The 23,317-nt window shown below is 39.8% G+C and overlaps 1 protein-coding gene and 1 long non-coding RNA gene across 3 annotated transcripts in view; one reads left to right on the forward strand and one right to left on the reverse strand.

Annotated features, from left to right (window-relative positions):
• The window catches only part of LOC122447966 (ubiquinol-cytochrome-c reductase complex assembly factor 1), a 92,698-nt gene extending 78,131 nt beyond the window's left edge, over window positions 1-14,567 (reverse strand). The window contains exons 1-2 of the mRNA XM_043478763.1: window positions 14,327-14,567; window positions 1,342-1,446 (exon numbers count right to left, since the gene is read on the reverse strand). Coding sequence (XP_043334698.1) covers window positions 1,342-1,446; window positions 14,327-14,350 — 129 coding nt within the window. The 5' untranslated portion in view covers window positions 14,351-14,567. The remainder of the gene's footprint in view (window positions 1-1,341; window positions 1,447-14,326) is intronic.
• Window positions 14,555-16,343, forward strand: LOC122447967. 2 transcript variants are annotated; one of them, XR_006271465.1, is made up of 2 exons: window positions 14,555-15,024; window positions 16,157-16,343. It is a non-coding gene; the product is annotated as an uncharacterized LOC122447967 (long non-coding RNA). The 2 variants fall into 2 exon arrangements; XR_006271466.1 differs by having other exon boundaries at window positions 16,160-16,343.
• Window positions 16,344-23,317: the final 6,974 nt, after the last annotated feature.

The following is a 23,317-nucleotide window of genomic DNA, read 5'->3' on the forward strand; positions in this document are numbered from 1 at the left end:
ATTGGTAATAAAAATAAATTCCTAGTAGATAAATGAAGAAATGATAAAAGCATACAGTTTTTACAAACCAGAATACAACTGATAAAACACAGAAAAATGTTTAACCCTGATAAAGATATGCTAAGCAAAACAAGGTAACATTTTCTACCCAATTAGTTTAAATTAAAAAAAAAAAAACATCCAATTTAGGGACTTCCCTGGTGGTCCAGTGGTTCTGCCTTTCAATGCAGGGGACGTGGGTTCGAACCCTGGTCAGGAAACTAAGATCCCACATGCCTCAGTGCAACTAAGCCCAAAAGCCACAACCAGAGGGTCTGTGCACAGCAACGAAGATCCTGCATGATGTAACTAAGACCCGAGACAGAAGATAAATAAATTTTAAAAAAAAAATACAATTTAGGGGAAGTAAGGATGAAAAACTAGTTATATAAACATTGCTGGTGGCAGTATAAATTAAAACAACTTTTTGGAGAGGAAAATTGCTCACACCCTTTGACCTAGGGTGTACTCTCCTAGTTTACCCTTAATAAATAATTTAAAATAAGAAAAACTATACAGCAAGAAAATGGTAACCACATTAAAGTCTACTATGGCAAAAAAATTAGAAATAATTTTAACATAAATAAAGGCTAAATAAATAGAATAACATGTAGCCATTTCAAAAATTAATTATGGAATATGTCTAAAACATGAATAATGTCTGCTCTAATATGTGAAAAAGCACCAGAACATAAAATTCTGTAGATATTTGTTCAGGTACCTAAGGAAAAAATTAGTACACACACACATACTCAAAGACTGGAAAAGGACCAGCAGATGTTTTCAGGTTTGAAGTCATGGGTGATTTTTATTACCTTTATTATTGAATTATTTGTATAATTAGCAAAAATCAGGAACAGAAATCCTCAAGGAGGGTCCAAAGTAGACTATATTATAATGGATCAGGTGATCAGTGGTAAACTAAGGCCTCAAATAATTGTGCCTCTAATTTTATGTTCATAAAAAGGAAAAAAAGAAGCACTTTCTTACTCCAGGTAAAAGTGGTTACAAGAAAACTGAAGAAAGGTTAACTCTCAGATGAATATCTGGAAACACTCCCAACAGTAAAAATCAGACTGTACCATGGTATCCTAGGCTAAGTTCCACCACTGGGGTATTTAGAAGCCACGCCTTAGACACCATACAGTAAGGATCAGTCCTGAGCTGGCACCACAGAGACCCAGAAGTGGTCTCATGAGGTTTTTCCATCACACAATTTGGTTGGTTAATCTATAAATACATGACATTTGCACATTAACACTAAGGTTTTTTCATAGCAAGCAAAGGAACAACAAATCTTACCTGGAAAGTACCAGACAGAGTCCTGCCCCGCTGTCCCTGTGTAGGAGATGCAAGTAGCAATCGGCTGCATCCTGGAACCCACTGGGAGATGCTAATATGGTTTCTCTAGAAAAAGAAAAACATAGTTAGGAATCTATATCAGACTCCATGTGTAGAAGGCAAAGAGTGTATCTAAGTCTAGAAATCTTTCTAGAACAGGGCAAATGAAAGGAGAACTTCCAAAATAGGACCCGGCCCAAGGCTGCCCATGCTCATCTCTCCAAAGATAAAACGCACCCTTGCCTACCACAGACTAAAAGGATTCTGGTTAAGAGCTGACTCAAACTGCAGGACATGAGCTTCCTCTCAGAACAGGAACAAAATAAACCTACTTCAGGCATTTTACAGTTAGCTTATCATTTAGTTTGTGATTCCTTTTCACAAATACTGATTTATCTGCTCTTCATAAAATCCCTTTACATGAAACAGTGCTGGCGTTACCATTATCCCCAAAAGGATGAAGAAACGAAGGCTGAAATTTTTTGGGTGGGAAAATACACTTGGGCAACTTGACTTCCAAGACAAAGGGATACTAAATGGCTGTTAGAGCTATGAGTGAGGTCCAATTTTCCCCTCTGGCATTAACTGACCTCAAAAAGGTCTCTGGACTAAAGTGAAAGGTTAGACTGGAGAAAGGAGGAGCTCTATCTTGCTCAATGAGAAGAATGCTTTATTTTATGAATCTGAAATGCAATCCACTGTATAAATGGCATCCCTGTACACAGCACTGGAAATCTCTATTCTAGGAACCAACTCTGGGGAGTCCAAGGGTTTCTCTCACATGACCTGTACACCTGATAGGGCCATAATAAAGAGTGGATATACAAACTGTCTGAAAACACTTTGCCAAACATCAATTACAAAGTGTGTGTATGTGTGTGTGAGCTCGGTTGTCCAGTCATATTCAGCTCTTTGCAATCCCATGGACTGTAGCCAGCCAGGCTCCTCTGTCTATGGAATTTTCCAGGCAAGAAAACTGGAACGAGTTGCCATTTCCTACTCCAGGGGATCTTCTCAACCCAGGGATCAAACCCACACCCCCTTCATTGGCAGGCAGATTCTTTACCACTGTGCCACCTGTGAAGCCCCATCAACTACAATACTAGGAGTCAAAGATCGATTCTAGTTTAAAATCAGCTACTTTAATATAATCTTTAGAAGTAATTAAACCTCTACGATGCTCATTTTCCTCTTAACAATCATTAGTAATATTTATTGTTGCTGTTTAGTCTCTGAGTTGTGTCTGACTCTTTTGCAACCCCATGAACTGTGTAGCCTGCCAAGCTCATCTGACCATGGGATTTCCCAGGCAAGAATACTGGAGTAGGTTGCCATTTCCTTCTCCAGGGATATTCCTGGACTAGGGATCAAATCCACATTACTACTGTTACTATCCCACGTATATGGATAAAGAAATGGAAGTAAGGATAGGATAAGTAACTTCCCAAGATCACATGGTTAATAAATGATGGGATGAAGATTTGAATCCAAGTAGCCCAATTCCTGGATACAAGCTAGTTTATGGAATGAAAAGGTAAAGGAAATATCTCCAAAGTCCTAGCTCTAACACTCTGTGACCTAGTCTTGAACCAATTAAAATGCAGCATAATACTATGGGAAGAGTCCTGTACTTAGAAAACACTGATTTGACTCACAGCTCCACTATCGGTGAACTATGAGTTTTCACTGCCTCTTCTATAAAATAAATAAAAATCCCTACCTTCAGGATTTTAAGGGGATAAATGTACTTTGCAGTATGTCCAACTCAATAAAATATTACCTTGAAGCTGAATCTCTATTTCCTCATGAGTAGGCAGGAAGGGCCAGGGGTAATGGGGAGAGAGGTGTTAAGAATTTTAAACCTAGAGATGCTTTCCAAAGTATCTCATTTCTAAAACTGTGTAACTGTTTCTAACAGGCTACTCACAGCAACTTATGTTTCAAATGAAAATTAAAGCTTAAAAACAGGATTTTATTTCAGCAGAGGTTTCACCTGTTGGGATTGTTTTCAAATGAGATACAATTATTGGCTTCTTGTTTACTAACAGCTGACACATTTACCAGATCATTCAGTGTCAGACAGTTCCTTTCCTAAAAATGTAAATATGTGGTAAGATCAAACTTCAGCAGATTCAGGCCCAAACATGGGGGCGGGGGGGTAAGAGGAAATTACAAGTAGGAACAATGCAAACTTTTGGACTTTCTGAAGAATTTCATCATGTTTTCCAACGTCAATAAAATTTCCTCTAATATTTGATTCTATCTGGTCTCATGCCAATACTACTCCTTATTAGAAGAAAGGAGCAATCAGCTCTGTCCTTTCCTTTTCTAATCCTATAACAAATCCTTAATTGAAACCGAGGTGTTTGAATTGCAAGCCTACCATTAAATAGCTATGTGACCATGAACCTGTTACTCAACACTCTGGACCTCCGTTTCCCCTATGTAAAAGTGAGAAGAGGGACTTCCCTGGTGGTCCAGTGGTTAAGAATCTGCCTTGCAATGCAGGGTACTTGGGTTCGATCCCTGATCAGGGAACTAAGAATCCAAACACCACGGGGCAAATGAGCCCATGTGGCACAAATACTGAGCCCATACAAGCCTGCAAGCTCCAACTAGAGAGAAGCCAGCCTACATGCAGAATGAAAGATCCGCATGCCGTAACTAAGATCCAACACAGACAAATAAATAATTTTTCTTTTAAAGTGGTAATAATAAAAGCTACCTCACAGGAGTATCCCAAGGACCACTTGTAAAAGCACTTAAGTAACAGTAAAACACACACACAAATGCTTCACTACTGCTATTAACAATTGTTACTGAATTATGTAAGAAACTTCTCTTTCCCCAGCAAACTATCACAGCAGCAAGAACCATTTTCTTAACATATTGTTTTGAACCTGGAATTCCCTTTCTCAAAAGCCTGCAGTGCCTTCAAGTACCTCTGTAGTCAAACACCTGATCTTTACCAACTGGACTCTTCTAGACCCATCAATATATTTACACATCCTGCCCTGCATTCTCCGCTCAGCAGTTCCAAAACCTGACTCATATTCCCTGCTTTGAGAATTACGGCTCCTCTCCACACAAGCTAATCCCTGTGCAGTCAGTTCCTCTGAGACTCGCTTCTTCACTTCTACCCAAACCATGAGCTCATTTACTTCAACCTAGATGCCAAATTCTGGTTCTACTGACTCTACTAAGTCCTTTTCCCTTCCCATCTCTCCCAATACTTCACTTATAAATATATAAATCTGTGGAAGTACTGATCATCCTCCTATAGGTACTAATGTATTAGGTCTACAACAATTAGCAAATTTCAATTCTCTTAAGTTCAGAAAAAATTTCCAGTGGTTTAAAATTATTATTTTAACTTAGGATAATATAAATATCATTATAAGTGGGAACTGGTTTTATCATCCTTTTGTGTCATCAACATTTCAAAACCAAAATTTTAAAGATAGGTTTTATGTTTGCATTTCCTGTGCATTTGCAATTTACAGGTGATTTTACATTGTATTTCAAAATATTCTGACTAGCTCTTTTTCTGACTATACTTTAATCAACTCACAGACTGTTTCTTCATGTGGTTTTAAAGACATGCAGTACTTTACTTTGCTCACTCATGAGCTGGAAAGGACTTTACAGATAGTCGATTCTCCTATTCCCCATAGTTACGTTTTACAAAGTGACCACAAACAGAGTTAGCAAACACTGAACCACTGCTCCTAGGAGAAACAGAGGGTTAGGTTCCTGCAAGCCTCTGGTCACAACATTTTCATCAACTCAATATATGATCTTGTTTTGTGTGTTTCTGTTTAAAGACACCTTATTTATTATATGTTAATTATGTCAAATATGTTGGTTCACTAACACTGAACTCGCAGCAAACAGAACTATAACTCACTCCTGAATAAAACTTCTCTAACATATGAATTTTCTCCGTAAGAAACATTACAGCCTTCTTGCACTCAGTTACATTAGACAGCACTTTAGCACTACATGTGAGACACATTTTACACAGGCAAATCAGGAACAAAAGCACAAAAATGAAAAAAAAAAATGCCACTAAATAGACTGAGAAGGATATCTGTTTACAGCATAAGAGCTGAAACAGAAAGTCAAAGTATCACCTCAGCTAGTAATATGCAAGTTACAGTCAAATTTTTCACCCCTCTGCACATGTCCACAAATGACTGCAAAAGCACAAGTATTGATTTGAGTTACAAATAAATTTTAGAAAGTATGTAAATTCACAAATGCAGGATTTGAGCAAATCAGTAAATATATTAAGGATGAGGGGTCGGGTTTCTATCAGAGAAAGGAGTTAACCAATATGAAAAGGCAAAAGGACAGAATAAACCCTGTGCTAATGGCTGGATTCAGAGTAACTGGTATGAGTTTTTAATATACAGAGATAAAGAAATAAATATGTATGTGTGTTTATGTATATGTATGTTGTTGTTGTTTAGTTGCTAAGCCGAGTCTGACTCTTTTGTGGTCCCATGGACCACATCCCATCAGGCTGCTGTGTCCATGGGATTTCCCAGGCAAAAATACTGGGGTGGGTCGCCATTTGCGTCTCCAAGGGATCATCCCATCCCAGGGATCACAGCTGTGTCTCCTGCATTGGTCAGCGGGTTCTTTACCACTGAGCCACGAGGGAAGCCCAGGTATATGTATACACATACATATATTTCCTACGCCTGTACTGATAAAGCCTGGAAGCAATGAAACCCCAGTTGCAATGACTACATGTAGCATCCAAACCTGGCTTCTTTTTTTTTTTTTTTTTTCAAACCTGGCTTCTAAACAGCGATATTTATTCAAAGGAGCCAGTCTTCTCTGGAGAAAAGTTGAATCCTGAATGGGGTTGAAGATCCTGAAACCTTAAGCACAAATGTCTGGAATTATTTGATCTGTCTAGCACTTCCTTGGAAGATTCCATCCATCCAAGAGGAACTCTCTCAGTATGAAAACCACTTTCCCCAGGAGCTCCCCAGGAGCTCTTTGTTTGTTGTCGTTGTTCAGTCGCTCAGTTATGTCCAATTCTTTGCAACCTCGTGGACTGCAGCATGCCAGGCTTTCCTGTTCTTCACTATCTCCTGGAGTTAGCTCAAACTTCTGTTCATTGAGTCGATGATGCCATCCAACCATCAAAATAGAGGCAATTGTTAACTCTGTGACTGCCTGAGGCAGTGGATAATACTTGGGAAAATAATAGGCTAACCAAAAAGTTTAAAGGAGAATCAAGGAAATGAGATATTCATAGGGGCCTTGAAAAGCTCTGACACATTCCTGGGAATCTCAGTGAGGCCATATGGATGCTCAGGTCTGTGCACACACCCAGAAAAGGAAAGACCTGAGACTGCCCTAAAGCTCTCATCTCTGGCTGACCCTGAGGCACTGCACAATCAGGAAATGAAGGTTAAGGCAGAACTGTCAAATGACCAGCAGAATATTAAAAGCATGCTCCAAAATGCACACAGAGCCCCTCAACAAATACTGAGAGACCCACTGATTCCAGGTGTTTAAGGAAATATCCATCCAATCATTACTTGACCACTAAGCTAACAGAGCAGAAAGCACACTATAAAGAATACAGACTTGACAGAATTAATTCAGAGAGGGCACTAAACAGAAAAGTAACAGCAAAGTCTGGGGAAAGTCCTGATCTCCAGAGCTGCTGCATAATATTATTTAAAACATTCAGTTTTCAACAAAAACTTATGAAACACAATAAAACAAAAAAGTATGATTCAGGGGGAAAAAAAAATCAACAAAAACTGCCCCTGAAGAAGCCTAGACATTAGACAAACTAAACAAAGACTTTGAATCAGCTATTTAAAAATTTTAACATCTAAAGGAAATCATGTCTAAAGAACTAAAATGAAATATGAGAACAGTATCTCACCAAATAAAGAATATCAATAAAGAGAAATTTTTACAAAAAGCCAAATTAAAATTCCCGAGTTGAAAAAAACAATAAATAAAATGAACATGTCACTAGAGAAGTTTAACAGCAGATTTGAGCAAAAGAAAGAATCAGTGACCTTAAAAATAGGTTGATTGTAGACTTTTGGATAGCAGCCATTCTGACTGGCATGAAATGGTACCTCATTGTGGTTTTGATTTGCATTTCTCTAATAATGAGTGATGTTGAGCATCTTTTCACATGTTTGTTAGCCATCTGTATGTCTTTGGAGAAATGTCTGTTTAGTTCTTTGGCCCACTTTTTGATTGGGTCATTTATTTTTCTGGAATTGAGCTGCAGGAGTTGCTTGTATATTTTTGAAATTAATTCTCTGTCAGTTGCTTCATTTGCTATTATTTTCTCCCATTCTGAGATTATCCACCCAAGAAACAGAAAGAAAAAAAATTAAGAAAATTTAACAGAGCCTCAGAGACTTACCATCAAACTTACCAACATAAGTATAATGGGCATGTCAGCTGGAGAGGAGAGAAATTTAAAGAACAGGAAAAAAATATGTGAATACTGGCAGAAAATATGCGAAATCTGATGGAAAACAATCTATAAATTCAAGAAGCTCAACCTACTCCAAATAGGACAAATGCAGAGAGATACACAAATTAAAATATCACAATCAAGTTGTGTAAAGATATAAATCTCAGAAGCAGTAAGAGAAGGGACTCATTGTGTATGAGATCCTCAATAATATTAATAGCTGTACTTCTCGAAAAACATGGGGGCCAAAAGGCAGTGAGATGAAATACTCAAAATGTTGGAAGTAGCAGAGGGGAGAATGTCAAACAAGAATTCTATACCCAACAAAACTATCATTCAAATGTGAAGGAAAAATTAAGAATTTCTATATAAACAAAAACTGAGAGAATCTGTCAACAAGAGACCTGGCCTACAACAAATACTAAATAGAGAACTACAGGCTCAAATGATACCTCAAATACTAAAGAGAGAATTTCAGACTCAAATGATACCTTTGACAGTACAGCAACTCAAACCCACACGAAGAAATAAATTGCACTGATAAAGGTAAATATTTGGATAAATTTGAAAATAGTATAAATATTTTGCCCGTAATTTTCTTACTTTCATTTTTAATTTAAAAGACACTGCATAAAACAATAATTATAAATCTGTACTGAAGGGCACACAATGTATAAAGATGTAATTTGAATGACAATAATGGCACAAAGGAGGAGGGAAGTGATGAAGCAATATCGAATCATAATTTTTATATATTATTGAAATCACACTGGTATTTAATTTAAATTAGATTATTAGAAATGAAGATATTAGCTGTAATTCCCAGAGCAAACACTAAGAAAAAATCAAAAAATATAGTAAAACCTTATATCATATATAAAAATTAACTCAAAATGGATCTAAGACCTAAACATAAGGCCTAAAACTATGAAACTCTTAGAAGATAACGTCAGGGAAACATTTCATGACCTTAGATTGGGCAATGATTTCATAGATATATTACCAAAAGCAGAGGCAATAAAAAATAGTTAAGTTGGACTTCATTAAAATTAAAAGCCTCTGTGCATCAAAGAATACTATCAGTAAAGTGAAAAGACAACCCATGGACTGGGAGAAAATATTTGCAAATCATATACCTGATAATGGACTGACTAAAAACATAAAGAATTCAGACAATTCAAAAGCAAAAAAAATAACCTGATTTTAAAAAACGGGCAGAGGGCTTCCCTGGTGGCTCATTGGTAAAGAGCCAATGCACCTGTCAGTGCAGGAGACACAGGTTTGATCCCTGATCTGGGAAGATCCCACATGCCAAGGAGTAACTAAGCCCATGAGCCACAACCACTGAGTCTGTGCTCTAGACCCCGGCAACTACCGAAGCTCCTGCACCCTAGAGCCCATACTCAGCAACAAGAAGCCACCACAATGAGAAGCCCGTGTACCGCAACTAGAGTAGTCCCCACTTGCCACAACTAGAGAAAGACCATGCAAAGCAGTGAAAACCCAGCCAGAAATAAATAAAATTTTAAAACATTAAGAAAAAAAAGAATCCGCCAGCCAATGCAGGAACACAGGTTCGGTCTCTGATCCAGGAAGACCCCACATGCCTTGGAGCAATTAAGTCCACGCGCCACAAATATCAAGCCTGTGCTCTAGAACCTGGGGACCACGACTACTGAGCCCATGTGCTGCAACCACGGAAGCCTGTGCACCTAGAGTCCACGCTCCACAAGAGAAACCACTGCAAGAAGAAGCCCATGCTCTGCAACAGAGGAGCCCCCACCCGCCACAACTAGACAAAGTCCACGTGCAGCAATGAAGACCCTGAACAGCCAAAAATAACTAACTATTTTTTTAAATGGGCACAGAACTTGAATAAACGTTTCTCCAAATATATACATAAAGGCCAATAAGCATAAAAGAAATATGCTTAACAGCAGTAATCACTAGAGAAATACAAATCAAAACTATAAGGAGGTATCATCTCATACCCATTATGATGGCCACTATGATTTAAAAAAAAAAAAAAAGAGAGTGAAAAAGCTGGCTTAAAACTCAACGTTCAAAAACTAAAATCATGACATCCAGTCCCATCACTCCATGGCAAATAGAGAAACAATGGAAACAGTGACTTTATTTTCTCAGGCTCCAAAATCACAGCAAATGGTGACTGCAACCATGAAATTAAAAGATGCTTGCTCCTTGGAAGAAAAGCTATGACCAACCTAGACAGCATATTAAAAAGCAGAGACATTACATTGCCAACAAAGGTCCATACAGTCAAAGTTACAGTTTTTCCAATAGTCACATATGGATGTGAAAGTTGGACCATAAAGAAGGCTGAGCATCAAAGAATTGATGCTTTTGAACTGTGGTGTTGAAGACTCTTAAGAGTCCCTTGGACTGCAAGGAGATCAAACCAGTCCATCCTAAAGGAATCAATCCTGAATATTCATTGCAAGGACTGATGCTGAAGCTGAAGCTCCAATACTTTAGCCACCTGATTCGAAGAACTGACTCATTGGAAAAGACCCTGATGCTGGGAAAGACTGAAGGCAGAAAGAGAAGGGGATGACAAAGGATAAGATGGTTGGATGGCATCACCAACTTGATGGACATGAGTTTGAGCAAGCTCCAGGAGTTGATGATAGACAGAGAAGCCTGGCATCCTGCAGTCCATGGGGTTGCAAAGAGTTGGAAAGGACTGAGAAACTGAACTGAACTAATAAAAAAAAAAAAAAAAAAACAGAAAATAACAATGTCAGTGAAGATGTGGAGAAATTTAAACCCTTGTGCTTTGCTGATATAAATGTAAAACAGTGTAGTTTCTGCAATTTCTGCTATTGTCAAAGAAAAGTAAAAATTATTACCAATGCCCAGAACAGCTCATAAAACCATAAGAAAGTCCCAGTGTACTACTTAAATGTTCAGTTCCTCTGCTAGAGCTACTCAGCAATAGCAGTGTTTCAGTTTACTCCTCCTTCCCAAACCCACTGGTGAAGAAGGGTAAAAACTGGTCAAAAAGACAGAAAGAGGAAAAAGTAAGGTGAGACTAATGAGAATGTTCTAGGAATATTACTTTTCAGTGGTTCAATTTTTTTTATCTGCAAAATGAGGAGATAATAGTGCCTACCTTTTCAAAGGGCTGTCACAAAGATTTAGTTAAGTTCACATATACAAAGTATTTAAGAGTGATTACTGCATAGTAAACACTCTATAAATATTAGCTATCAATATTATTGCTCGAGAAATCACAACTTCTTATTTCAATTACAACCTATATTTCAGTTCTCTCTCCTGAACACCAAATCTCCAGCTGCAAAAGAAAAAAAAAAAAATCTCCAGCTAGATTTTCCCAGTGAAGAACACTGCTATGAACTCACTCATCCTAGGCTGACCTAGAACAGTTAGACTCTTCCCTCTTTTTCATCCTTTACATCTAACTCTCACCAAGCCTTGCAGACTCTCTCTCCTCAGTATCTCCTGAAACCACCCCTTCTTCTTTAACCACACTGTCCCTGCCCCCTTAGTACAGGCCTTTATCACTTCTTCCAGGATTACTTTAGTTTCTCACTGACCATGGAGACTCTAATCTCAGCCCTCTCTGACTGATCCATCTGTTACATTCATCCCTGTTACAAGGATCTATTAAAACAAAAATCTAGTAGTAAATATATGAGTGTTTACAATGTCGAATTTTTTTCTTACTTTTTTGTACTTTCAAAATAAAATTTTAATTTCAATTTAAAAATGAGAGGAGAAACAAAGTGTTCCCCCTGATCAAGGGTGGTTGGAAACAGGCAGACAAATACAAGAAAAGGACTGAAAAAAGGCACAAAGAAATCTGGGGGAGTGACAACATGTTCATTAATTTTATTATGATTATGACTTTTCAGGTGTATACCTGTCAAAACTTATCAAATTATACAATTAAATAAATGTGATTTACTGTATGTCAATTATTCCTCAATTTCAAAATTTTAAATAAGAAAAAAGAGTAAATGCATTAAAAAAAAAACCTTTAAAAATAAATCCTCCCTTTGTTTAAAATATTTCAATGGCTGCCCTCTGCCTTAAGATAAATCTCCAACTCCTAACACTGACATGCAAGGTAATGCCTCTTCTCCTGCCATTTCCCCACAAGGGCCCCTAAGTCCAGCCAAAGAGATTTACTTACAGCTCCTTGACTATCTAGCACAGTAACACAAGCTAATGCTTCTGCTCTATGCCCTTTCCTCTATTCCCCATCTAATGCTCTCTCATTAAGTATCTAAATGCTCATCCTCAGTGTGGGTTAGCTGCCTTTCTACTCTGCTACCAGAGCACCTAGTTCAGACTTCTATCACAGCATTTCAAGAACTGTATTAGTAGTTTTCTTTTTTGTCTCTTAGATTATAAGCATGAGAATAAGCTCTATGTTTTCCATTTTTGGCCCATTGGAGAGTTCCCAGCGTGTAGTAAACACTCAAAATAGTTGCTGAATAAAAGGGAAGAAACGCACTTAAAATATCACTTGTATCAACTGATTCTCTGATCACCCCTATCAAATTTACCCTTAAGAAAACCTGAAGCTCAGAGAAATTAGTTGACTTGCTCAGGGCCATACCCATAGTTGGTAATGGGACCAAGCTTTCAAACAAAGCCCTTCCAACTCCTAGACAGGTGCATTTTCCTTTTATTTGTGAATTCCTCACCAGGCCTAACCCAGATGCCTCTTCAGCATAAGGGATCAATACATATCTGCTACTTTCATATTTACTGTCACTCTCTAGTCCCAAGTTGCTTTGTCACATACTACACTTTAACACATGATAAAACTTCAAAGAATTAGAGTATACAGTATAAAGTGAAAGAGACATTTCTTATCCACTCTTGGCTTTTTACTTAAAAAGATGACTAGAAAGAGATTAATGGGGAGAGGGAGAGATTCAACTAATAGAAGCAGTTAGAGAGGTGGTTTCAATCGATGCTACCAACTAAGAAGAAATGAGCCTGCAACTGTCCACAAGCTCAGCAGCATGCTCAGCTGGGGCAGCCACTAACTTTCAAGAGGAGTCAAGCTATTTATTTCACATCTACAGCCCAACAAAATTCTCATCTTTCCCCCCAGAAAATATCCATCTTAAAAACACTTTTGACATCCTTGTTGCCATTTCCTCAGCAGTCCTCAGATCCAAATCAATTTCTGCCCTGGCATCAACAATTCTTTCAGTGAGTGACTTTCTGTTTGAAGGAGCTACTCTTCAAACAAACATTTACTACACAACAATAGAGGGCACTGTACTTTGCTAGGCTGACAAGAAATAAAAGAAGTAAAATGCGGTCCATACAAGCCACATATAAAAAGATTAGAAACAACTGTCCCTAATATCATAACTCAAAGGAAAGCTAAAGGCAGGAATGCAAAGAAACAGAGGAAAACAACAGAATGGGAAAGACTAGAGATCTGCTACAAAAAATAATGCCCTTGACCAAGTTTTTTAAAGACTTGCTGAAAGTATAAACGCTCCCATCCTTCCATAACTAGGAACCAAGCTCTGTATCCTCCTAATTTTTGTTCTATTTGATTCCTAGAAGTAAGAATCCACTAGAAGGATAGAACTGTATCACAAGAGGTGCAGCAGATTCCCATATGGGTGTTAATTAGTCAAGTGTATAATAGTGAAAGTGAAGTCGCTCAGTCGTGTCCGACTCTTTGCGACCCCATGGACTGTAGCCTACCAGGCTCCTCTGTCCATGGAATTTTTCAGGCAAGAATACTGGAGTGGGTTGCCATTTCCTTCTCCAGGGGATCTTCCCAACCCAGGGATCGAACCCAGGTCTCCTGTATTGTAGTCAGACGCTTTTACCATCAAAAATAGTTCTTCATAACTTATTTCATTCATTCCTTCAACAAATATTTAACACCTATGATGTGCCACACACTGCACTAGGCAGAGGAAAAACAACAGACATGACCCAAGTTCTCCTGCAGCTTTCCCTCCAACAACCTATAATAGTATTCCACTTAGCTGCAAGGTTAAGAATGAATCTACTTAGCTCTCTGATAAAGCCAGAGGACCTCAGAATTCGAAGAACCTGCAGATTTACGTCCTCAGTTTGCGCCTAGGGACTCTGAAGCCCTAAAGTGACTTGCCCAAGGTCATCCTGTGCATTAGTGACAGAACAGGAATTAGAACGCGGATCTCTCTCTCTCCCTGAAGGGAAGAAGTCACGGCTGGTGACCGAGGAAAAGCAAGTTTCTTCAAATTTAGCTCTGAAATCACTCTCCTCCCGTCTCCAAAGACGGGGAAGGCACGGGAAAACCGAGGGTCGGGGGAGTGGGTAGCTGCCTCAGTTTCCCCGCAGAAAGCGGCCGAGTATCCCCGCTACCACACAGGCTCCGCTCCTGCACTCCCGTCCAGCTGTTCCCGTCCCGCCCTCTCCAACTCCAACCCGGGAGTCCGGCGGGCGACCGCACATAATTACTCCTTCACTCACAAGGACTCGCACCAGCAACGCCATGTTTCTCGACAACCATTTCCGGGTGAAGGATGGGCTTCCGGAATCTCCGCGGCCTCCACCCCTCCACGAGGTTGTCTTTTCGCCGGTTGGTGCCCGGCAACCGCCGCGCAGGCGCACGGAGGCCGCTGGGAGCAAGAGCGCGCGCTTTCCCCGCTGTGCACGAGAAGGTAGGGCCCGGGCGCGCGGCTGGACAGCCGGAACGCGAACGCGCGCCTCCCACTCTGTCTAGTCTCGGTCAGGAGCGTCACAGAGGCCCGTGTCGTCTCCACGACACCAGTCCTCTGTGACATCTGCCTCGGGCTTTTCGTAGCTCTCTCCTTAACCCGCCTGACTCTTCAGCACTTCCTTGTCGGAGTTCCTCTTTCCCAAACTGTCCCCACTAGGATTACCGCCTTTTCATGAGCGGCTGGAAATTACAGGATCTTGGGGGAAATCCCAGCACTTTAAGACCCCCTGAAACGAGCCGGAGGAGAAGGAGGGACATAGGACACGGCTGAGTCCTGAAATTCAGGGGAAGAGGGTGATCACATGCTGACTTGAAACCTGAGAAAGGAATATTAGGGGTTTCTGGTTGGTTGGTTGCAATTGGGAGCATCTTTGAGTACTGATAGGAAATTATTGTAAAGTTGAAGAAGATATAGACGATGCAAGGATGCAAGACGTTTCCTCCAGAGGTGAGAGAGAATGGCTTTAGCCAGAAGACCTCTTACATTCATTGTACCCCAGGAATATTAGAGGAGAGAAGGTGTGAGTGTTCTTGGGGTTATGGGGGGCAGAGGGGCAGAATGTTGAAGGACTTCCTTACTTTTCATTCTGTCAACATATAGACCCATTGATTATAGGCCTATGACCGGTTCACTGTGTGCTGGACCTAAGACAGGTGTGAATACTGGGTCCTGGAGCTCATAGATGTGGTGGGAGGGCTGGGCACACAAAAGTAAGCCAATGAGAAAAATAAAATAGTTTAAAATTGCATTAAGTGCTATGAAGGAAACAAGGAGCTAAACTAGAGAGTAACACGGGAAACTACCCTTGATATGCTTTCTCTACTCAAGTGAGCAGTTTATGTGTTTGGAATTGAAAATAGTGGTGTAGTGCTTCTACAGGCTTCCCTGGTGGCTCAGTGTAAAGAATCCATCTGCCAGTGCAGGAGCCTCCAGTTCAATCCCTGGGTCAGAAACATTCCCTCGAAAAAGAAATTACAGCCCACTGCAGTATTCTTGCTTGGGAAATCCCATGGACAGAAGAGACTGGTGGGCTACAGTCCATGGGATCTCGAAGAATCAGACACGACTTAGTTACTAAAGAACAACAAAGTTCTCCTACAGGGAAGTTAGGACAAGTGGCATCACATATTATAAACGATAAGAGCAATATTCTTGTTAATCAGTTTAAAGATGCAGATGTGATACAAAAACTATACAGGTTTGAAAAGTGAAAGTAAAAAAAAAAGAAAAGAAAAAGAAAGTAAAAAAAAAAAAAGAAAAAGAAAAGTGAAAGTGTTAGTCACTCAGTTGTGTCCGACTCTTTGTAACCACATAGACTGTAGCTCACCGGGCTCCTTTGACCATGGAATTCTCCAGGCAAGAATACTGGAGTGGGTAGTTGTTCCCTTCTCCAAGGGATCTTGGCCACCCAGGGATCAAACCCAGATCTCCAACATAGCAGGCAGATTCTTTACTGTCTGAGCCACCAGGTTTAAGATCAAGTAAATAATTCACACAAGAGTTAATGAACTAAGATGTAGAAGACAAGAGAAAAGACTGATATTTAATTTCCTTTCTTATGGCTTCTATTTTCTCTTAGCAGGAGAATTTTCTACTCAAAGGATGGCAGATGGTATGAGACTGTAGTTCAGAAGAAGAAAAGTTTCACAGAGACTAAAAGAAAAAGGGGCCAGTGAAATATGGAGGATCTAGTTGAAGTTTGTAACTCTCTGCTTTATAAATTTTAATCTATTAATTTTAAATTAAAAGTCAGATTTATACTAAAACTCTCTTTTCTTAAAATTAGCATGTTACAGATAAAGCTAAAGCCCCTTTTTACCTTCACCTTGAATCCCAACTTTCCACCCTCTCTAAAATTGAATTCCCTTCCAGATTTTTTTTAATGTGGCAAACGTAATTGCTGTTTCTGACTGTGATTTTTAAATCAATATAACTAGGCTCAAACACAGCTTTATTAATCAAAGTGGGAACCATTACAATCAATACATTTTTGCCAATAAGAAATAAGTTTATTTATTCCTGTAGAGTAAAACTCTGTGCCTTGGGATTCAATGAACTCTCCTGCCAGGCAGAAATTTTCTGCCTCCTGCTGGTTATGAAAGCATTTTCCCTGCAAAAAGTTGTCAAGATAGTTGAAGGAAGTGGTAGTCAGTTGGTGAGAGGTCAGGTGAATACGGCGGATGAGGCAAAACTTCGTAGCACAATTGGTTCAGTTTTGAAGTGTTGGTTGTATGACGTGCAGTTGATGTTGTCATGGAAAAGAATTGGGCCCATTCTGTTGACCGATGCTGGCTGCAGGCATTGCAGTTTTTGGTACATCGCATTGATTTACTGAGCATGCTTCTCAAATATAGTGATTTCACTGGGATTCAGCAAGCTGTAGTTGCTGGTCTGTAGGATCAGACCAGCAACAGACCACCAAACAGTGACTGTGACTTTTTGGGGGGGTGCAGGTTTGGCTTTGGAAAATGCTTTGGAGCTTCTTCTTGGTCCAGCCACTGAGCTGGACCAGCTCAGTCATCACCAGTTGTCATATAAAATCCACTTTTCGTCAATCATCACAATTCGATCAAGAAATGATTCTTTGTTGTTGCGTAGAGTAAAAGAAGACAACACTTCAAAACAAAGATTTTTTTGATTTGCAGTCAGCTCATGAAGCACTCACTTACCAAGGGTGCTTTTTCACCTTTCCAATTTGCTTCAAATGCTGAACAATGATAGAATGGCTGACATTGAGTTCTTCGGCCGTTTCTCATGTAGTTATGAGAGGATCAGCTTCAATGATGCTCTTAGCTGGTTGTTGTCAACTTCCGATGACTCGCCACTGCACTCCTCATCTTCAAGTCTCTCGTCTCCCTTGCAAAACTTCGTGAAGCACCACTGCACTGTATGTTCATTAGCAGTTCCTGGGCCAATGTGTTGTTGACGTTGAGAATTGTGTCTGCTGCTTTACGACAGATTTTGAACTCAAATAAGGAAATCCCAATGCGGGGGACCCAGATTCAATCCCTGGTCAGGGAACTTAATCCCACATGCCACAGCTAAAGATCTCTTGTGCCACAACAAAGACCCAGGACAGCCAAATAAATAAATATGTTTTTTTTTTAAATCATACATTACAAATATATATGTGCTGAGCATTTACCATGATCCAGACTCAGACCTAGATTCTGAAGATACAAGAGAGAATAAAACAAAGTTCCTGCCCTCATGGAGATTATATTTCAGTGGAGAAAGACAAGCAATAAGCAAATAAATATAATGTCAGGTATGGTAACTGCTAAGAAGGGTAGGAACAAGTTATAATAGGGTGCTATTTTAGATAGAATGATCCAATAAGGCCATATTGAATTTGATCAAAATATGAATGAAATGATATTTCATTAGAGTGACCCATGTAAAAGAACATGCTGGGCAGAGAGAACAGCAAGTATAAAGGTCCCAACATGAGAGAATGCTTGATGCTTCCAAGGAAGAAAAAGGAGCTTATCATTGGCTGGAGTCAAATGAATAAGGAAGAGTATGATAAGAGATGAGGTTGACGAGATGGTCCTAGGAGCCAGATCATGGGGGACCTTGTTGACCATGATAAAGACTTTAGATTCTATTCTGTGTGTTATTATAGCTGTAAAAAAAATCACTGGAAGGATACACAAGAAACTTGTAGTGGTGGTTATAGTGCCTGATTCTGAGGAAGAGGGTTAGGGGACTAGGATGTTAGGTCTGGAAGGGAGACAGACATATTTTTTCCACCTATATCCTTTTGTCTTGTTTGGACTTTGTACTGTATCTATATAATTACCTTTAAAATTGAAAGAAAAATATCCAAACCACTCTTAAAATCTTCTGTCAAAAAAAAAATTTACTTGTTGGTTTTATGGGAAATACAAAGAAGTGAAACTTGGTCTTTGCCCTTAACATATTATGATTGTGAAAGTATAATACATACTCACAACAATTGTTAAAGACAATACCAAAGGATGGCATTTTATTCCTATCTCACACCATATGGAAAATTAACTCAAAATGAATCATAGATATAAATGTAAAAACTAAACTATAAAGCATGAGAGTAAGTCTTTGTGACTTTGTTTTAGGCAAAACCTTCTCTTTTTTTTTTTTTGTTTTTTTTTTGTTTTTTTTTTAAACCTTCTTAAATACAATGTCCAAAGCACAAATAACAAAAGAAAAACTAGGTAAATTGAACTAAATGAAAATTTAAACTTTTCATGGCAAAAGGTACCATCAAGAAAGTGAAAAGATACAAATTAGGAGAAAATGTTTGCAAATCACCTACCGATAAAGGATTTGTATCCAGAATATACAAAGAGCTCTATAACTCAATAATAAAAAAAATAAATAAACACCCAGTCAAAAATGAATAAAAGATTTGAACAGACATTTCTGCAAGGAAGATACACAAATGATCAATAAGCTAATGAAAAGATGATCAACATCATTAGTCATTAGGGAAACACATACACACAACATAATGAGATACCATTTCGCATCGCACCAAGTGGCTATAATCAAGCAGATAGAATAATACAGGTACTGGCAAGGATGTGAAAAACTGGATAACTCATGCATGGGGTTGTAAAACTATACAGCTGCTTTGGAAAACAGTTCCTGTAAATTAGAAACATAGACTTATGATTCTTGGGCATATATTTAAGAGAAATTAAAACATATGGGTGATGCTAGTGGTAAAGAACCCACCTGCCAATCCAGGAGACATAAGAAACATGGGTTCAATCCCTGGGTCAGGAAGATCCCCTGGAGAGAGAAATGGCAATCCACTCCAGTATTCTTGACTGGAGAATCCCATGGACAGAGGAACCTGGCGTGCTACAGTCCATGGGGTTGCAAAGAGTTAGACACGACTGAAGCAACTTAGGACAGATGGGATGGAAAACATATGTCCACACAATAACTTGCATATTTATGTTCATTACAAAATTATTCAAAGTAGCCAAAAACAACCTAAATATCCTTCAGCTGATGAAATGGTTAAGTAAAATGTGGTATATCCAGAAAATGGATTATTACTCAGCAACGACAAGGAATGAACTACTGATATACTTCAATATGGATGACCCTTGAAAACATTGTGCTAAGTGAAAGAAGTCAGTCACTAAAGGGTATTGTATGAGTATGATCCATTTCTGTGAAGTGTCCAGCTGCCCAATGCCATGGCCAATTCCTGAACTTCACCACCAGAATTAATTATGAAATTTTAAATTTATGCCATTCTGGATTCTCACCACTATTTTTTTGGCCATGCCATGTGGCTTGTGGGATCTTAGTTCCCTGACCAGATATTGAACCTATGCCCCCTGCAGTAGAAGTACAGAGTTCTAACCATTGTATCACCAAGGAATTTTCTCATCATACTATTCTTTAAGCATCCATTCATTCCTAGTACATTTGTCATTCTACCCCACTAAGACCTCCAGGCTTTTTATCTCTTCTCTTTACACAGGAGTCTGTCAACTTTCTCCCCTCTTTCCTCCTATCTAGCTTACATGGTATAGTCTGTCACTTCAATTGCCTAATTGTCTCTTGCCAGGGTAACTCCCTTGCTCAAAAGTCTTTTTCCCCACCCCACCTAAAGAGACTTCCTGCCTCTAATTGTTGTTCCGTGCCTGCATCTAGATTATTAAGTTCTACTGGAGAAAACCATGCAAAGAGCCTATTGATACCACCAAATATGGATACCAACCTTTATTATGCTTAACTCTCTTTTCTCCGAAACTACTGTTTATTAATAACACTGTATTAGATTCCTAAGGCTGCCATAGCAAACACACACACACACCAGGTGACTTAAAACAACGGAAATGTATTGTCTCCCAGTTCTGGAGCCTAGAAGTCCAAAATCAAGGTGTTGGCAGGACCACATTCTATCTGAAAGCTCTAGGGGATCTTTCCTTGACTCTTCCTAGCTGCTGGTCATTGCTATAAATCCTTGGTGGGTTGTTTTTTTTTTTTGGTGGGGGGGGGGGTGTTTGTTTTTATACTTTGGTTGCACGGCACTGCATGCCTGACAGTCTCCAACCAGGGATCCAATGAACCTAAGCCTCTACAGTGAAAGCACCAAATCCTAACCACTAGGCCATCAGGGAACTCTCGATCCTTGGTGTTTCTTGGTTTACAGCTTGCAAAACTCCAATCTCTGTCATCATATGGCTTTCTTCTCCTTCTGTTTCTGTCTCTGTGACTCTTCTCATCTTGTAAATGTGTGCGTGCCTGCTCAGTTGCTCAGTTGTGTCCAACTCTTGTGACCCATATGGACTGTAGCCCTCCAGTCTCCACTGTCCATGGGATTTTCCAGGCAAGAATACTGGAACGGGTTGCCGGTTCCTCCTCCAGGGGATCTTCCCGACCCAGGGATAGAATCCACACCTCCTGCATTGCAAGAAGATTCTTTTATCACTGAGCCACCAGGGAAGCCCCACATCTTATAAGTACTCCAGTCGTGTTGGATTAGAGCCCATGCTGATGATCTTAACTTGATTACATCTGTGAAGATCCTTTTTCCAGATAAGGTTATATTCACATATTAGGAGCAGGAAGGTTGGACTTTAACATATATTTAAAATTTTTTTCAGTCTTGACGCATGACACGTGGGATCTTAGTTCCCCAACCAGGGGTCAGACCCAAGCTCCCTGCATTGGAAGTGTGCAGTCTTAACCACTAGACCACTGGGAAGTCCCACTTAACATATTTTTTTGAGGGACACCGTTTAACCCATACCAGGAACTTGTTTCACATTCCTTGACTCTGACCCCTTCCTACTGTCTGTAAACAGTTAGCCTCACCTCCTGCTTCACAGAGAAAATTAAAATTAGAAGCCAACAGAAAGAAACTCAGCTTCCTACCACCCAGCTCACAAACCCGTGTGTATCACATGCATGTCCTTTCTTCTACATATCATTTCATGGAAGAATTGCTCTTTTTCCAACGGCTGTTTTAAAGCCAATCTTGTAAAATTTCTTCAAACTTGACATGTTTAAAACTGACCCCATCATCTTCCTCTCAAAATCTGTTCCTCCTTCCATATTCTTTCTTTTCATTGTTGTTGAGTGGCACACCGTCCCCTCAGTTTCCCAAGCTAAAAACCACAGGATTCATCCTTGGCTCTGCTTCTCCCCCACACTAACCATCCCAACACTCCCCAAGTCCTGCTAGCAGAGCAGAACCACAGTTCCCCTGGGTTTTGTACAGTGCATGTCTATTAATGAAGCCCACACTTGTATTTGCACTTAGGCACCCACATTATGCTGAAGCTGAAACTCCAATACTTTGGCCACCTCATGTGAAGAGTTGACTCATTGGAAAAGACCCTGATGCTGGGAGGGGTTGGGGGCAGGAGGAGAAGTGGACGACAGAGGATGAGATGGCTGGATGGCATCACTGACTTGAGGGGCATGAGTTTGAGTAAACTCCAGGAGTTGGTGATGGACAGGGAGGCCTGGCGTGCTGCGATTCACAGGGTGGCAAAGAGTCGGACACGACTGAGCGACTGAACTGAACTGAACTGAACCCACGTTATATTCAACTGATTCTACCGAATTCGTGGCTACCTACTGCACTGTCTCTTTCCCATCAGAAACTGTGAAATCACATTTCAATTCTTGTACATGTATAGTTGGCTTCATGCATTCTGATGCATAACTTGACTTTTCCCCCTGTCTTATTTCATTTCCTTTGACTCAGTATATTATCTTACCATTCTAGCATCCTTTGGGATCTTTATCTTCTCTTTCATTCATGCATGGAACTTGAGGGCATGAGCATTGTTAAGATAAGAGACTTCATGTAAAGTGCTAAGGACAGTACTTGGTACATAATCAATCCTCAATAAATATTGTAGTTATTATTATCCCAACACTGAGCACAGTTTTGGGTCACAGCAGACCCTCAATAAATATTTATGGGTTGATAAATGAATAGATGGATCAAAGATGTATGGAATGAATGGATAGCCCCTTTCCTGAATCAAAGGCCCATTAAATTTGATATTTTTTAAAATAATTTTATTTATTTTTGGCTGTCCTGGGTCTTCATTGCTGCACGGGCTTTTCTCTCGTTTCAGCAAGTGGAGGCTACTCTCTAGTGATGATGCCCCGGCTTCTCACTGTGGTGGCGTCTCTTGTTTCAGAGTACAGACTTTAGAGTGCGAGGGCTTCAGTAGTTGTAGCCCCCAGGCTCCAGAGTGCAGACTCAATAGTTGTAGTGTACAGGCTTAGTTGCTCCACAGCATGTGGGATCCTCCTGGACCAGGGATCGAACCAGTGTCTTCTGCATTGACAGGCAGATTCTTTACCATGGAGCCACTAGGGAAGCCCCCTAAATTTGATATTATTATCCCTCTTTTACAGTTAGGAAAACTGAGGCTCAGAGAAGTTAAATAACTTGCTCAAAGTCATTCAGCTAGAAAATGGTAAAACCAGAACTGGAACCCAGATCTGCCTGACTCTTAATGTATATGACTACTCTGCTTCCTCACATCCATATTCAGATCAGAAGAACCAATTGTGAAGCCAAGTGAAGTCTAAGAGACTTACCACGGTTGTGTGTTCTAAGTTCTAGAAAAGCTGATTCTCCAGCTTGTTGTGGCCCTGGGGCACAGGGATGTGGAAAGAGCCAAGAGATGGCATCAGAGGGCTGGGGGTCTCACCTCTTTCCTCCCCTATGGGCCTTCCATTTTCCCTGTCCTAAGCTATATGCTTAGCT

This window comes from Cervus canadensis, chromosome 10, assembly GCF_019320065.1.
Source record: "Cervus canadensis isolate Bull #8, Minnesota chromosome 10, ASM1932006v1, whole genome shotgun sequence".
NCBI classification, from domain to species: Eukaryota; Metazoa; Chordata; class Mammalia; order Artiodactyla; family Cervidae; genus Cervus; species Cervus canadensis.